This window comes from Mastomys coucha, unplaced genomic scaffold (assembly GCF_008632895.1).
Source record: "Mastomys coucha isolate ucsf_1 unplaced genomic scaffold, UCSF_Mcou_1 pScaffold11, whole genome shotgun sequence".
In the NCBI taxonomy this organism is placed as follows: domain Eukaryota; kingdom Metazoa; phylum Chordata; class Mammalia; order Rodentia; family Muridae; genus Mastomys; species Mastomys coucha.
The window spans coordinates 21,481,588-21,498,824 of record NW_022196893.1 but is presented as its reverse complement, the minus strand read 5'-3'; the positions used below and the strand labels follow the sequence as shown (position 1 = coordinate 21,498,824).

The window sequence follows — 17,237 nt, the reverse complement described above, 5'->3', positions numbered from 1 at the left end:
GACTGAGGTATCCATTTCCTCTGCCCTGTTGTCAACACCTGAGGTGATTTCTCCCATGTCTTGTAGTCTGTGTGCAAGGCTTACTTCCAGGTGTTTTTGTGTGACTCCATTTTTTTTTCTTTTCTTTCTTTTTTTTTTTCCTATTTCAGGGTTTTTTTTTTCATGATTCTATTTCTTCATTAAATTCTACTTTCATGCATCAAAGTGTGCAAACTACTTCACTCAACTGGTTTTTTGTTTGTTTTCATGGACTTCATTAATTAATTCATATCCTTGTTAAGGTCCTTGGACATATCTTAATTTGAAGTTGTATTATCTTGTGCTTCATCGACATTGTGTTTCTCATGGTCGACTGTAATAGGGTGTCTGAGTTCTGGTGGGGCAAGTTGTCTTGTCTGTTCATGTACATGTGTTTGTAAACTATTGAGGTGTGTCTAGGTCTTGTTTGATTGAGTGGGTATTCCAATCCTTGGTTCTTGATGCCCTTTCTGAATCCTAGGCAAGGAAGGGTACTGACTGTGGGGTCTCTATTAAGTTGGCATATGTAGGTCTGTAGATGACAGAAAGGAGTGGGAATGGGCTGGGAAGAACAGGTGAGATTGGTTATGGGTATAAGCTACCTAGGGGTAAATAAGTCCACACACCAAGTGCCAGAGTCCCCAGGGAGGAGAGACTCCTGTATGTAGGGTGTGAGAGGATAAGGAATAAGTTTAGTGAGATAGCAATGAAAGGGCAAGGGGGATTCTAGGTATATAACAAGAGCTGAGGACTCCACTGCAGAAGAGATTCCTGAATCAGGTTGCTATGGGAATTAAGAGTAAGTCTGGTCAGAGGGCAATGGAGGAACCAAAGGAGAGTGAAAATCACTTACCTGAGTCCTAGCCCACTGTGGCCTCTGTGAGTCCCGGGTTGAATGTGTTTTTGGGTATTGGTGGTTGAAATAACCAAATGAATATGGTTACATGGGAAGGCAGAGAGGGTCGCCAGGAAACAGTGAAGTTGTATCTGTACCAAGAGGAGAAATCCCTAGGGTATGGCTGTAGGGTGTGAGGAGGGATGCCTGCCTGAAAGCTACAAGGCTGAGGGTGCGACTGGAAAGATAGTAGTGAAGGATGGGAAGAATCATGAACATTACCCACCCATGTCCCAGCCTAGTGTGACCACTGGAAAACATGGTATAAAGCACCTCCAGTTGTTGGCAGTCGACACAAAGGAATGGAGATTGCCTAGAAGGGGAAGCTAAAAGCTAAGAGGATCAGTCAAGGCAGCATCTATCCCTCTGTTCATAGAGTGGTGTTTAGTCAACATCCTGAAATGCTGAAGATTGCTTGCCTCAGTTAGAGCTTGTCATAATTTCATTCTCACGTGTAGACTGTTAAAATGTGAAACTTTTCTTCAACAAGTTGGTTTTCATCTTGAAGATACTCATGTATAATGCAAATAAGTGGTTACTCTACTAAAATTGCAAGCCACTCTAAGCTGGATTTCATTGTCAAGTTCTTGTAATAAAATGAATTTTTCCTTTGGAACCTCAAATGATTTGTTAATGTGTCATAAATCTTAAATATTGTCCACATTTGGTCCTTACCTAGACATCTTATACCCCCCAGATATATGATGTGATAATTGTCAGCATCAATACTTTCAAAGAATTTCTGGAACTGATGACAGTTGAATCCCTTGGTTCTTAGAACATTCACAGGGTTGATGATGATTTATACGATTCTGTGCATCTTTAAGACTTTCCTTCATAAAAGTTCTTCATGTACTCTGCAACAGTGCTCAGTTAGCTTGAGTTTTGTGCAGCCATTGTGTCATCTTCTATCATAAAACTGATAGAAGCCCCACCTCTTTATGTGCTGTCACCAGAGCAGCATCAGTAACTATACCAGATATATTGACAATGGAAAAATAAATTGCTTTAACATACTTTTAGTTAGTTGTGTCTTTCCAGCAATATTAAAAAACTCATTCCTTCAATGACATCATACTCTGTCATCAAGACTCTAATAAAAATAGCAAAATTAGTCATTTGCAGCATCAGACTTGCTGTCCATTAGCAAAGTATGAAATGTGAAGCAGTGGCTCTGCTCTCCCAATGTCTCTCAATAGATTTTGCAATGTATTCAATTCACTTGACTACAGTCTAATAGAGAAAACTGTTTTTAGAAGTAGCACCTCCCCCATCAAGACCTGAAGATAAAGTAGGGGAATTCGATCACTCATACAAAATACCTTCAAGGATAGACACAACAAGCAAGAAAAGATGTGAAGAAGTACTGAAACAAGCGGGTGTTGCTATCCTAACGTCAGACATAGCAGTATCAACTTACAGTTAATCAGAAGAAATTAAGAAAGACACCTCACTATGACCAAGGGCCCAATTAACCAAGAAACATTACAATACTAAATATATGTGGACCGAAATCAGACATATTCAGTTTCATAAAAAGGTAGTTCTAGACTTCAATGTGATCTCAATACCCAACTTCCAATGTCCCAGGAAGGTTATGTCGACAAAAAACAAATAGAAACGTTGGGAATGAAGTGACATCATTCATCCAATATACACAACAGAAATCTAAAGAGTATTTTATCCAAGCACCAAAGAGTATACATTCTACTCATCAGCTCAAGGTGTTTTTCAAAAATAAATACAGACTGAGACAGAAAACAAATTTTAAAAAATTTGAAATAATTTTGTGCTTCTCAGATCTTAATGCTATAGGGCTTAAAACAAAAGTATCTTTAATAATTACATGAACTCATGGATATTAAATGACACATTACCAAAAGGTGGATGGGTCCATGAAGAATTCCCAAAAGAAAGAAATGTCCTAAAACTGAAAATAGAACTAACTCTCTCTCTCTCTCTCTCTCTCTCTCTCTCTCTCTCTCTCTCTTTCTTTCTCTCTCTCTCTTTCTCTCTCTCTCTCTTGTAAAAATTAGAACAGAAGTCAACGAAACAAAACCAAATATAATAATAGGAAGAAGCAGTGAATCTAAGATAAACAAGATTGACAGAACCTTGGCCCAATTAACCAAAAGAAAGAGAAGGCCTAAATTAACCAAATCAGAACAAACAGGAACAGATGCCAGAGAAATTCAAAATATTTAAGGGAATACTTCAAACATCTATATTCTGGTAACATAGAAAATCTAAAAGAGGTGAAAAATGTGTAGATTCATCCAAGGGTTCTTAGATCAACAGCCTAAACAGACCCATAAAAAAGGAGATTAAAACAACAATAAAACCCTGTTGACTAAAAAAGCCTGGCCCAGATGGATCCGAAGCAAAAGTCTACCAAACTTTCCTAAACAACAAGCAATAGTTATTTAATTACTCAGAAAAAAAAAATAAAGAAAAAGAAAAGAAACAGAGGGAATATTTCCAAACTTTTTCTATGAAGTATCACTCTAATAATAATACCAGGTAAAGTCATAACAAAAATAGAAAAAAAAAGAGGTTTATATCTGCAATGACCTTAGACTTAAAACTTCTCAATAAAATACTTGACAACCAAATACAAGTCAAAATCTAACAGTGATTCTCAATCTTTCTAATGCAGTGACTCTTTATTACAGTTCCTCATGTCACGGTGACCCCAACCATAAAATTACTTCATTACTACTTCATAACTGTAATTTTTCTTGTTATGAATCAAAATGTAAATATTTGATATACAGAATATCTTATATGTGACCCCCAAACTGGCTGCAACCTACAGGTTGAGAACTCCAGAAAAGAGTCACCCACCATGACCAACCAAGTCAGCTTTACTGTAGAGATATTGGGAAGATTCAACACATGTAATTCAGAAAATGCAGTGAATCATATAATGGACTTAAAGACAAACATCGCATGATCATCTTAGTAAGTGCATAAAAAGGCTTTTAGCAAAATCCAGGATGCCTTCATCGCAAATGTGGGAACAGGACTGCGGGAGCAGACTCAACATGGCAAAGCTATAGAAGACAAGCACATCACTAACAGTATCATAAAATGAAAAACAAATACGCAACACCACTAAGATCAAGAGTGTCCACTACCTTCATTCATTTTTAATATAAGGACTAAGCCCCCGGAAGAGCAACACTCCAAAACAAGGGAATTAAAGGGATATAAACAAAAAATTCAAAATATCCCTATTTCTAGATGATATTCTACATGAAAGCCCAAAATTTACATCAGAAACTATATATAGTACTTTTAGTAAAGTAGCAGGATACCAACTCAAGTCACAAAAATCAGAAAACTTTTCATATACCAATAATTATCTCCGCAAGAGAGAGATGGTGGACACACTCCCATTCCTAATATCATCAACAAAGAAACATCTAGGACTAATCCTGATCACTGAGGCAACAGACTTTGTAATGAAAACTTTAAGTCTCTGAAGAGATTCAAGAAGACACCTGAAGATAGAAAGGTCACATGCTCATGGATTGGTACAATTAATATTATGAAAATCACTATACTACCAAAAGTATTTTATAGATTCAGTGAAATCCCAATCAAAACCCCCATGACATTCTCCACATAAATAGAAAATACAAATCCTAAAATCCATATGGAGCACAAGACACTCTAGATAGCTAACGCAATTGTGAGCCAAAAGAACCATGCTGGAGGATTACCATAGCATATTTCAAGGTATATTGCAGGTATTAAAAAAAGTAAGTGGCATCGTCACAAAAATAGACATGTAGACCAATGGAACAAAACAGAAGACCCAAACATGAGTGCACATAACTATAGCCATCTCATGCTTGGCAACAGTGGCAAACATTGGTAGTAATTACATTAAAGTTGCATCTCACACTCTGAACACAGATCAACCCAAGTGGTTAGAAGGCCTCTCCAAGAAACCCGAAACACTGATGTCTTGGTTAAGGGTTCTAGTCCTAGGATGAAACACCAGGGTCAAAAGCAAGTTGAGGAGGAAAGGGTTTATTCAGCTTATACTTCTACATTGGTTTGTTTGTTTGTTTGTTTGTTTTTAAAGATTTATTTGTTTACTTTATGTATGTGAGTACACACTGTAGCTGTGCAGATAATAGCGAGCCTTCATGTGGTTGTTGGGAATTGACTTTAGGACCTCTGTTCACTCCAGTCAACCCTGCTTGTTCTGGTTGGCCCTGTTTGCTCCGGCCCAAAGATTTATTTATTATTATAAATAAGAACACTGTAGCTGTCTTCAGATGCACCAGAAGAGGGCTACAGATCTCATTACGGGTAGTTGTGAGCCACCATGTGGTTGCTAGGATTTGAACTCCGAACCTTTGGAAGAGCAGTTGGTGCTGTTAACCACTGAGCCATCTCACCAGCCCATACTTGTACATTGTTGTGCATTATTGAAAGAAGTCAAGACAAGAGCTCAGGCATGAGAGGAATCTGGAGCAGGAACTGATACAGAAGCCATGGAGGAGTGCTGTGTATTGGCACGCTCCTTTTGGCTTGCTCAGCCTGCTTTCTTAGAGAATCCAGAACCAACATCAGCCCAGCAGTGGCCCCGCCTACGAATGGGATGTGCTCTCCCCAGTCAATAACTAATTAATCAGGCTTCCCCTAACTGCATGATCTTTTGGGGGGGGGCATCTTCTAATTGAAGTTCCCTTCTCTCGGATGGCTTTAGTTTGTGTCAAGTTGACATCAAACTTCCAGCACAATTGATAATGCTAGGAAAACTTAAGCAATACCCTAAAGGCAGAACTAGCCTATGAGTTAGCTGCACTGCTCCCTGTCATGTACCTAAAGGACTTGGCACCCTACGCCCCAGACACTTGCTCGGCCATGATCATTGCTGCTCTGTCCACAATAGCTCACCCGTCCTTCAACCCTCAGTGTATAATGGAAATGTGATACATATGCATCATAAAACTATATTCAGTTTTAAAAAATGAACAAAATTACTAAATTTTCAAGTTAATGGGTGTAATCGAAAAATACTGAGTCAGATAACCCAGACCCTGAAAGACAAATACAAGATACTCTGTCTTTGTAGGTCCTCATTCCAGATCTTCAGGTGTGCTTATATGACTTGAAATAACCCGAAGAAGCCAAAGTGGTACAAAAGGAGCAGGGGATGAAAGGGAGGGAAGGTGAAGTGGAGCTCTAGAGAAAGGAATGGTAGGAGACAGGTTCTAGGAACAGGATAATATTAAAAGTGGGAGAAGTTGCACTAGGGAACAGGGAGAATAATGGAGGAGTTGAGGGGGTCAGAGGGAACTAACACTAAGAGTGTTTAAAAATCCCAAAGGGAATCATTATTTTATTTTATCAGCTTACACATATATGAATTCATATGTGCATATGTATTTGTGTTTGATGTTGTTAAGCTACATGGCGTGATTTTGTTACCCCCAAGTGCCAGGCACTATTATAAAAGCAATGCCTAATGCTAGGAATGAAAAAAAAAAAAAAAAAAAAAAAAAAAAAAAAAAAAAAAAAAAAAAAAAAAAAAAAAAAAAAAAAAAAAACGACCCTCCCCTTGGTTAGGGGAGTAGAAGTCTTCCAGAACAATATAGGATATTGCCATTGTCCTCAGTTGCCTCCCAGAACATGAAAGTGAAAGACCCCACAGGCTTTGGGCATAGGTCTTGGAGAACTCCAGCTGGAACCGTTCTGGAATTCATCTTCTTCCTGAAGACTAGCTCTGATAGTAGCCAAAGGTGGTATCAAGCTGGCAAACGAGAAAACTCAATTAACCCAGCCAGCTGTAAACCTAGGGACCACAACAATAACAAGGCAGGCAAAATGTTCCCAGTTTTGCAGTAGTGGCATTTTTATCTTGGAGTAACTGACAGCTGTCTAATTGGCCCTCAGGCCAGTTCATTGGGGAGGAATTCCAATCACATAAACCTGGACAACTCATGATTGGAGAGGGCATAGAATGTAAACAACCTACTTTTGTCATTTTTTTTTCTGCCATTTCCTAATCCAATATGATTTCTAGCTGGGTTCTAAATATTTATGTTATACTTCCAGATAACTGTAACTCTTAAACCCCATCGAAGTAGCTTCCTTTTGCCACAGACAGAAAAAAGGAGAGTCATTTTCTCCTTAGGATGAGTTCCCACGTATTTTGTCTATTTTCAAGTGGTCATCCCTGGGCATATGTGCAAAAGAGTAATGCTAGATAGACTCAGTGAGTTAGTTATAGATATTCACAGGCATATACATGTATACATGCAAGGAATTTGATTATGGTTGTAACAATAATTAAAGAGTACATCATGATTTGGGGAAGGAGGTGTAGGACACAGAAGCTGGAGGAGGGAAGAACAGGAAGCATGGAGATTCAGTGCTCCTGTATGGAGTCCACATGCACAAAAACCCTAAGCTCTCAAAGCATTGATTTGGATTTTAAAATCTCCATATTTTCTAACATTAAAAAAATACTTAGTCTGCTCAATTTAATGGTGTCTAACTTCCTTGGTATGATAGCCAGATAGTACCTTGAGGTTACTCAGAGTTTAAGTGCTTGCATATACAAATCACTTGCAATGACTAGCCTGGAATAGTTACAGATATATAATTATGTTGCACACTGAAAGAAAGATGCTTCAGTTTTCTCGAACCCAAGCACCAAAGAAATGATTGTAATGTAGTTTTCATACATTGTGCTCTGCTTCTTTATTAAAACAAATATCTCCCAACTAGACTGTAATCAAGGCTTACTAAACACAACCCATGTAATAGATGATCATTAAATACGTCCTAAGTGATCAGGAGTTGCAGTCATGTATGTGGCTGAAGACACTGCAGTGTGACATTGAAAACCCAGAGTCACTTGGCTCGTTATCATTTGGGCATGGTTGGGAGCAGGTGCAGCTTTCTGGCATTTGAGTGAAATGTCCAGGACATGTGAAAGCCTCACATTCCTACAATAAGGAAAGGCCTCTCTTATACAGCTCCGGACACTTGGCCACTGGCATCCAAGTAACAAAGGTTGTTTGCTTGCCAAATCTTGATGGTGATCTGATGGTGTTGTTTCTAGCTATCCCCTTCCCAGGTTTTGAGCTGTATTATTAATTCTGTTTTCAGGATGCTGTCTTGATGCAGTTCTGTGCAAACAAGTTGGATAAGAAGGATTTCTTTGGGAAGTCAGATCCTTTCCTTGTATTTTACCGAAGCAACGAGGATGGAAGGTGGGTGCGATTTCTACTCCGCTCAGTGTCGGGCTGATTCATGTTTGTGTTGTTATTCCTGTCAGAGATCTTCAAGTTAGTCAATGGAATGCAATACTTGATATTTTAAAGATGGATGTGATTTTCTATTTCAAAACTAATTTGATAACCACTTATGTTTTATGTTTAATGTATGAGTTAGTTTCTGCTTCCTCTTTGCTTTTAATAAAAGTTTGCTTTTCTTTTATCGACATAGAATAATGGCATGTTTTAGAAACTTGAATTAACCAATATATTTTCTATAGAACTGAGTGGAAACCATTCGTTTTGTATGAGGGGAAGGGGAGGACATCAATCATTCTCTCCTACAGTGAAATTCCTAGAGCCTTGGAACCTACACCTTAGTGGAGTGTTTCAGTGTGGTCCTTAGTGGAGTGTTTCAGTGTGGTCCTTAGTGGAGTGTTTCAGTGTGGTCCTTAGTGGAGTGTTTCAGTGTGGTGTGGTGTTTGGCCAGTCATGACTAGATGCATGTGTCCAGAGTTCACTGTGAGTAGATCTACATTTAATTATTGATCCCTGTGATTCATATTGTAATGCCCACATTTACAAGAAAACTTAGTACCTAGGAAGGTGCCTGAGAATCTCTTGCCAAGAAATAAATCATGTGATACTAAATGGCTCTGGTAACAAGTACAGTTTCCTGATATATAAGTGGGATGATCCACCTCCCAGGGCTGAGAGGAGTGACTAAGTTACTACACAAATGTGAAACTGTTTAATTTCACATCTAGTGACTCTAGGATTATAGCATACATTTTGACTTTAAGCAAATTTGCAAAAGCCAATGAATATTGCATACCTCAAGTTCTTATAAATTAGCATTAGGATTTGTTGAATTTGTAGAAATTTATCTGGGGTAAATACTACCATATCTCATTGTTTATATTATAAAGAACTAATTCCACAAGTGTTTAAATCTGTCTGTGTATTAAATCAGGTGGAAGCAGCAGCCTGGAATGTGCAACATTAATTCTGCCCATGGAGAAGAATAGCTAAAAAATATAATGCATCATAACTGAATCACACACACACACACACACACACACACACACACAATCAGATACACACACGTGCACATATATAATTTGTCATTATACCTACTATCTATCTACCTATCTACCTACCTACCTAACTAACTACCTACCTACCTACCTATCAATCCTGCTTCATAATTGAAAACTCTTTTCACAGCTTTACAATTTGTCACAAGACAGAAGTGGTCAAGAACACGCTAAATCCTGTGTGGCAAGCCTTCAAGATCTCAGTGAGAGCATTGTGCAATGGGGATTATGACAGGTAAGACAGCTGCGACATGCAGACTGAGCATGGGGAGTGTTTATGGTCCATGGACCTCGGTTCTAGTCCGCACTGTATTTTTATGAACGTGACATCTTCACCTAACTAAACTTGATTTTAATCCATAATGACTAGAGATAATGCATAGACATAATTTTAGCTAATTGAAACTTGATTGATTAGACTTGTTTTCAAGATGAGCATGCGTTGAGTACTAAAAATAAATAGATCGGATGTTAGTTTAACTTTTAACCTCCTGTTTAAATATGTTTCATGAACTCTCACTGACCCAAGCTGCCATTGCCTCAATGGTCCCTCTTGCTCGAGTGCAGCATATAGGTGCCCACTATGGGCAGGACATTGATCAGCTAGGGTACTTAGATGCCCTTAAAACCGTTATGAGATATAACTGTGATCATAAAGGCCCCAGAGATACAGAGAAGGCATGTTAGCAAGTTCCAACCTGTCATCCTTTCAGCATACTTGAAGATTTATAATGCCAAAGTCTTCCTTTATTGGAAGCTTATTGTAGGTTATTTTATAAAAACTTCTATAGAGTCAAAACTAGAAGTATATAAATATAGAATCTCTTTTCTATTTCCTAGTTTTAGTACTTGTATATCAGCAAAGAAATTAAAACATTGTCTTTTAGGTAGTGTTGAGAAAAGGCCTTGCTACGCGTAGCCCAGGCTGGCCATGAGTGCTTGATTTTGCTGACTCAGCATCAGTTGCACCACTACACCCTAGGGTGTTTTATTCTATTAAGCAATATCCCAGTAAGAACTGCAAGCAGTGTGTTATCACGTTTCCTTTTAAACTATGATATCTGATGTATGAGTCTAACTTTATTTAACTGGTTCATTATGTCCGTAAGAAGGCAGTTCTTCTGTTTTCTGATTAGGAATATCATCAGCACGATCTAGTCACATTGCGAAACTAAGGTTCCTGGGCCCCAAATCCGACCTGTTAAATCTGAGGCTTTGAAAGGAGGTCTAGTAAGCCACAGTGGAATGAGCTCTTCAGGTGACTCTCACCTGTGTGAATTTGAGAAATACTTGCCAAGACAATGGTCTCCAAGAGGGGAGATGCGGGTCTATCTTTTACAGAAGAGCTATGTTGCCCGCACGCTTTCTCCACACACTGAAGAATTAATATAAATTCTTGAAACTGACTTTACATGTAAATTTAATTGTAGTGATAAAATTAGCTAAATCACCTTCAATTTACTTTGTGAAATGTATAAGCATATATGCTCTAAGAACAAGTGACTGAATTTTATTTTGTAGATTAAGATCATATTATTTTCATATTGCATTCTAAGATTATATTATTTTATTTGAGCCACTTTCACATATGTATTTTGCTTCTGGCAGAACAATCAAGGTAGAAGTGTACGACTGGGACCGAGATGGAAGGTAAGTCTGAGCTACCTCATCCCCGCTCTTGAGACTTCACACTGCCTACTCAGAATGTATGGAAATGACTATGATTTTTCTTTCCAGTTACTTGTTTTTCTGCTTTAAAAATACATTATTGATGAGTTTACATGTAATTTTAAAGGCATTGCATTTTCTTCAACTTTAGGATTGAAACAAGGTGTTTTTCCATTTATAGTAAAGATTCCATGCTTGGTCTTGATGCATTGTCAATGTGTTCAACATACAGGTTATCTGTTTTTTCTGCTGTAGAGTAGGGATCTCCATTGCTCCAGCTCAGGTTCTGTTGAGGATCCTATAAACTGTTTGACATGCCAGTCAAGCACACACACACACACACGCACACACACACACATGCACACATATACACTGTACACACATGGCACAAAATCTAAAAAATAATTTTTAAAAAACACTACTTTTTATGATGGTGGCATGAAATTTTATGATGTGTAAAAACATGAATTTTACACATGGTGAGCCCTGTTGCACTACATGCCCAGCCAACTATTGGCTTTTAAGAGATAAGCTTTAGAACCAAAGAAAATATTTGATCCTGAGAAGACTAAATATTGCCGGTGCCCAGCCTCAGCGTGGGGTGTTTCTTCTTTCTTGTTGGTCCTTCTTTAGACAGCAGAGGGGGAAGAGCGTAGGCAGGGGTAAGACTTAGTCTTACAGTTTCTGGGGTAAGACTTTGTCTTATGATATATTTAGGGTTGCTGTATAATAAAAAGTTTACTTATCTAAGTCTAAGTTACTATGCTATTGTAGCTGACCTGCCTTCTGTGATCCTCTGAGGGCAGAAACTGCAGTTTCTGGCATTTAGCACCTCATCCTAAAACAGCAGGAGATTAAGTAAAGGATTAACTGCTAGAGCCTTTTCCCTATTGTCCAGATGCCTCTTGCTTGTCGGGCTAGGGGGAAGTTTGGAGCAATAAACTCCTTTTGTACCAGGAGAAGAGAATAACACTCACAGAAGGAAAAACTTTTACATAAGCAAATACGCATAGTCTCACATAAATTCATATACAGAGTCATTCATGCTCATTTATTCATTTATACATATCCATTCATACTCAGTTGGGCCTAGCTTGCAAGCATTTTCACAATTACATACTTACACACACATGCATACATTCTCACAATTACATACTTACACACACATCCATACTTATATATGCATATCTAGCAAAAGACCAAGCACCAGTGCAGAAAGAACTCACTCATTCTGGATGAAAAATGAGCTCCAATTTTTACTACATAGAGAAAGAAAAGGCTTCTACCCTTTTAATGCTAAACGAATTAAACCCATGTTTGTAAGAAAAAAGCTTTATTTCTTTTAATAAGACTAAGCCTGCCTTGTCCTTACCATGGGACCTGTTCTGTCGCATGGTAAGGAGAAGTCTGCCTGCTCCTTCTGCTCTCTGCAGCATCTTCTTTTTTCCTCTTTCCCTCTGCATTCTGCACATTGCTGTCTTAGTATTTTATGTTACCTATAGTTTCTAAGTTATTCCACTCTGCATTCTCCTTCTAATCTTTAAAATGTTCTGTCTATAAACTTCTCAGTTCAGTTCCTCTCTCAGCTCAGTTCTTCTCACCTCTGTTCCTCTCACCTTAGTCCCCCAGTTCTGACTCTTCTCTTTGTCCTCAGCCCTTAAGCATCTTTCAGAATACATGATCACATGTTAAAAAGTTCATCTAACGTTCACACAGAAAATCAAACCATAAATTGAAATAGAAGTTTACAGCAGCAAATGTTTACATGCATATCCATTAGGAGTAATTATCTAGCTAAACATCCATCACCTGCCTCAGCTCCACAGGGTCACTGAAGGTTTAAGACCATCAGTGAAGGTTTGGATAGATAAACCCAGTCAATATTTTAATCTTCCATCCTAGCACCTATAATAAATCATTAGTTCCCTTTTTATGACCTTTGGTTAATTGTTTTACAACCTCTTGTAATGTGCTCCGAGTAGGAAAGTCTGGTTACCATCTAAGAGCAATTAACTGCTGACACTTGAGATTTCTCATTGCAGTTTTGACTATCAGAAAAGGACCTAATAGCAGTCCCCTTAGAAGAGCTTAATAATCACAGATATAATTTTAGGAATTCTTATAGGATCAGCATAAAGTCTTAAGTCATCTATTTATCTATAAAGCATCACTATCATAAGACAGTACAACTTTGTGGATCTGCAGAGATCTGCCCCATAGGGGTGTGCTATGACTTAGTGATTATTATATATATAACAATAATAATAGAAAAAGCATATTAATAGCAGAAATTTTTCCTAAAGTTAGTCCCTTACAGCCTTGCTTAATAAGGGCTCACCTGCCACAGATTATATAATAGTCTGAAGCAGGTATTTAAGAATGATCACCTGCTAGTTAGTAGCGTGTCCTATTCTAGCTCCTGACAGAAAACAAAAAGGGATGAGGTTAGAAGGCGAAAAAATCTTTAAGGAGAAATTTAAATATCCCTTGGAACTGAACTGTGTGAAAAGATTGGTCGAAGAGATTACAATCTTTTGTAGTTCTAGGACAACGGATCTTTGCCTTCATATAACACGCAGCATCATGATATAAAATGTAAATGCATAGTTCTGTGTCATTCATGTGCCCAGAAAGAAGCAGTTGCTTAAATTTTAGCTAAGTATTCAATTTGTGGATAGATTATAAAAAGCTAAATTAAATTATTAATTTGAAAAGTCTCAGTAACATGCCCAATTAAATAAACAATGAGATTTGAAAAGCATGTTAGGCTCTAAATTAAAATAATACAGGTAATAAAACTCAGATGTTAATTTTAGAGTTTAATGATAATCACCAAAATTGATCATTATGCCAGTTGATAGTCTGTGTTCTATATAACATGGGTACTACATATGTGTTTGTTTATCTAGCAGTTTCCCAATATGACGTCCACATTTTACAACACAGTGTGAAGACTTAAAGGACATTGTTATGTTTCCTCTTTGCCATCTTTGATGTGTGAAATTCTGTCTCTCTCTCATTTCACATTTCCTGTACAACCAGAACTATTTATAAATCCTTTTATAAAAGGATTATTAGTGATTTTTTTGGTTTTGTTTGTTTTTGAAACACTATATACTTCTGGCTCACCTGGAATTTGCTATGTAGACCATGCTGACTTCAAACTCAGAGATCTGCTTGTCTCTACCTCTTGAGTACTGAGATTAAAGGTTTTTGTCATCATGCTCAGCCTAGTGGATCATCTTTTTTATTTCAAACAGTCTAGACTGACATTGTTCAATGAAACTAATCCAAATTACATGGGTAATTTCAAATTTTCTTTTGGCAACATTAGAAAGTAAAAGTAAACCAACACATTGGTATAATAGTGGTTCACTCTTAGGTACATACAATGTAACAGTGGTCCACTCTTAGGTATATACAATGTAACAGTGATTCACTCTTAGATATATACAATGTAACAGTGGTTCACTCTTAGGTATATACAGTGTAACAGTGGTTCACTCAGGTACACACAATGTAACAGTGGTTCACTCTTAGGTATATACAATGTTTTAGGTATATACAATGTAACAGTGGTTCACTCTTAGGTATATACAGTGTAACAGTGGTTCACTCTTAGGTACATACAATGTAACAGTGGTTCACTCTTAGGTATATACAATGTAACAGTGGTTCACTCTTAGGTACATATAATGCTACTTTTTAATTCAGAGTCATATAGCAATGGTTAAGGTAGCAAGTGCACTTTTAAACACAATTTTTAAAATCTGACATGTGTGTTATGCTTATGACAGCTCAGTTCAGACTCATCATTTCAAGTGACTAATAGAACCACGTGCTGGGGATGCCTCATCTTATAGCACTGTTTTGGCTGTGGTGGTATCTGCTTGATGTGAATTGTAAGAGACACTGTACCATGTGGGTACGGTGTCCATTTCCATAATCCTAATACTCAGAAGGCTGAGGCAGGAAGATGCCAAGTTCCAGGTCTCTCTGGGTTATACAGTTATTTCAAAGCCAGTCTTAGGCAATTAATGAGATCCTATCTAAAATTTAAAATAAATAAAGTGGCTGGACTATATCTTAGAAATAGAGCAATTACATAGTTCTAAGACCCTGAGACTAATATTTTCCATTACAAACAAGCAAACTTGAGAACTCTCTGTCTGTATTACTTTGTGTGGATATTTAATCATACAAGTCTAGTTAGTGCATACAGTATAGAGTAGCAGTGTTCAACCTGTGGGTCACAGCCTTTTGGAGGCTGAACCACCTATTCACAGGGGTCACCTCAGACCATCAGGAAACACAGATATTTACATTATGATTAATAAAAGTAGCAAAATTATAGTTATGAAGTATCAATGAAGATAATTTTATGGTTGGGGGTCACCACAACATGAAGAACTATATTAAACGATTGCAGCATTAAGCAGGTTGAGAACCACTGGTTGAGAGGTAATATTTCAATTGAAAATTTAAGTGTAAGTCAAGCAATGATGATGCACATGTTTAATACCAGCAATCAAGAGGCAGACACAGGTGGATCTCCTGGTTCAAGACCAGCCTGGTCTACATAGTGAGTTCCAGGAAACTCTTGTGAAGATTCTTGGCAAATTAGCTCCTCACAACCATATGGTTTACTTGTAAGGGAGTGACAGTTGACTTCAGTAATAATAATGTCACAAGAATGGGTACTTCAAGCAGTCATGTGACCTGGGATTTCTTTCTGTGAGGAAAGCCTTGTGGGTATGAAGTATATGTAAGAATATTGTAATACTTCTCAGCAGTTACTAGTTCATATTGAATGCCCTGTCCTGAACCAATCTAGAATAGAAGAAATATAGTTATCTGGGCTTTTTACTCAAGTACAGTGACAATGGCTTGAGAGGGAAATAGCCCTATGTCACCTCCTTATGAGGAATCAAGTGTTGTGCTCCTTTTAGTCTCCTAACTGTCATACCTTTAAGAAATGTGGAAGAATATTTACACCTCATTTCAAAAAGTGGAAGTTAACATGCTAAGGAATAGACTTGCCTGGGTCATAAAATCATCAATGGCGACATCCTTGAAAAGGCTCCATTTCTTAGAAGTAACCTCAGCTGAATTTGGTTCAATTTAAAATTGAGGCACATTAATGGAATAGTTCTGCATAAAATCTGCAAGGCTGTAATGTGTGATCAATTGCAGAAGGTGACTAAGTAGGCAATTGCTTCCTCAGCATGATGATTTGATGACAAGACAGAGCCAGTGAAATGCCAGTCATTACATTCCAGGTTCAGACTGCTAAATAGGGGACAATAAATGACACTCTGACCACTGCATGCTATCCAACATTCTCATGTCAAATAACGGTACCTGTTATAAGTAAGTGCAAACTTTATTTTTCTTTGAAATGCTACACAAATGCCAGATCTTCTAGTCTGTTCCCTTTGATGAGTTCTGTAAGCCTATTAAAGGTTATAATTCTAGGATTCTCTGTCATCTTAAGCCCAGAGTTTAAGAATTTTCCTGTGCTTACTGTGAGATGTGAGACCTTGTTTAGATCATTTTTTAAACCATTCATGAGTTCCTCATCTGTTTTCAATTTCCCCGCTCATTGTCTCTAATCTTCCCCTAAAATTAGCACTTTATTTACTTGCAGTTAATCCTACTGCCCTGTGTATGCAGTCCACAAGCTTGGAGACTTTTAGTTTGATGTTGATAAATGGAATTTTACAAACAATATTATTCAGGCGAATCTATTTTTTTATTCTATCTACTTAGTTTTTTTTTCAAAGTAGCATGCGCCTTTCAGTCCCCTGACCTTTTAATCTGCAATTATGACGTTCTAGACCAGCTGTTTTAATTATGTGTGCATTAGATCCTTAATCAATTATTAACTCTTGATCATCTTCACTTATTTGAATGAGTTAGGAAAAAAAATCTGTTCAATTAGGTTTGGAATAAATTGCCATGAGCATGTTAAACAGTTGACCTGTTATACGGACTTAACTGCTGGCTCTAATATTTATGTAAAATGTTTTAATTATATTTAATTTGCTTTTCAGTCTTTATGTCTAATTTGAAAGATTTTGAGATTTTTAGGCTTTAATAAAATTTTTCAGAAACTTACATAAGCATTTCCTATGGGTGCTTTTTCTAAGATAGGTCAGCAAGTTCTTCAGCCATTTTCAACCAAGCAGTGCCCTGCTCTACCCTGCCTTGTCAGAACTGTATAAAGTGTCTTCCCCACCAGGGAAGGCTTGCTCTGCTAATGCATAGGGGTTTTTTTGTTTTGTTTTGTTTTTTTTTGGTTTTTTTTTTTTTTTTTTT

General features: G+C 37.5%; 1 protein-coding gene across 2 annotated transcripts in view; it reads left to right on the top strand.

The window, feature by feature from the left end:
• Cpne8 (copine 8) overlaps nucleotides 1-17,237 on the top strand; it is a 176,744-nt gene that overhangs the window by 92,734 nt on the left and 66,773 nt on the right. For both annotated transcript variants that reach the window (XM_031353136.1, XM_031353145.1), the window contains 3 exons: nucleotides 8,048-8,151; nucleotides 9,382-9,486; nucleotides 10,860-10,901. In XM_031353136.1, the coding sequence (XP_031208996.1) occupies nucleotides 8,048-8,151; nucleotides 9,382-9,486; nucleotides 10,860-10,901 (251 nt within the window). The remainder of the gene's footprint in view (nucleotides 1-8,047; nucleotides 8,152-9,381; nucleotides 9,487-10,859; nucleotides 10,902-17,237) is intronic.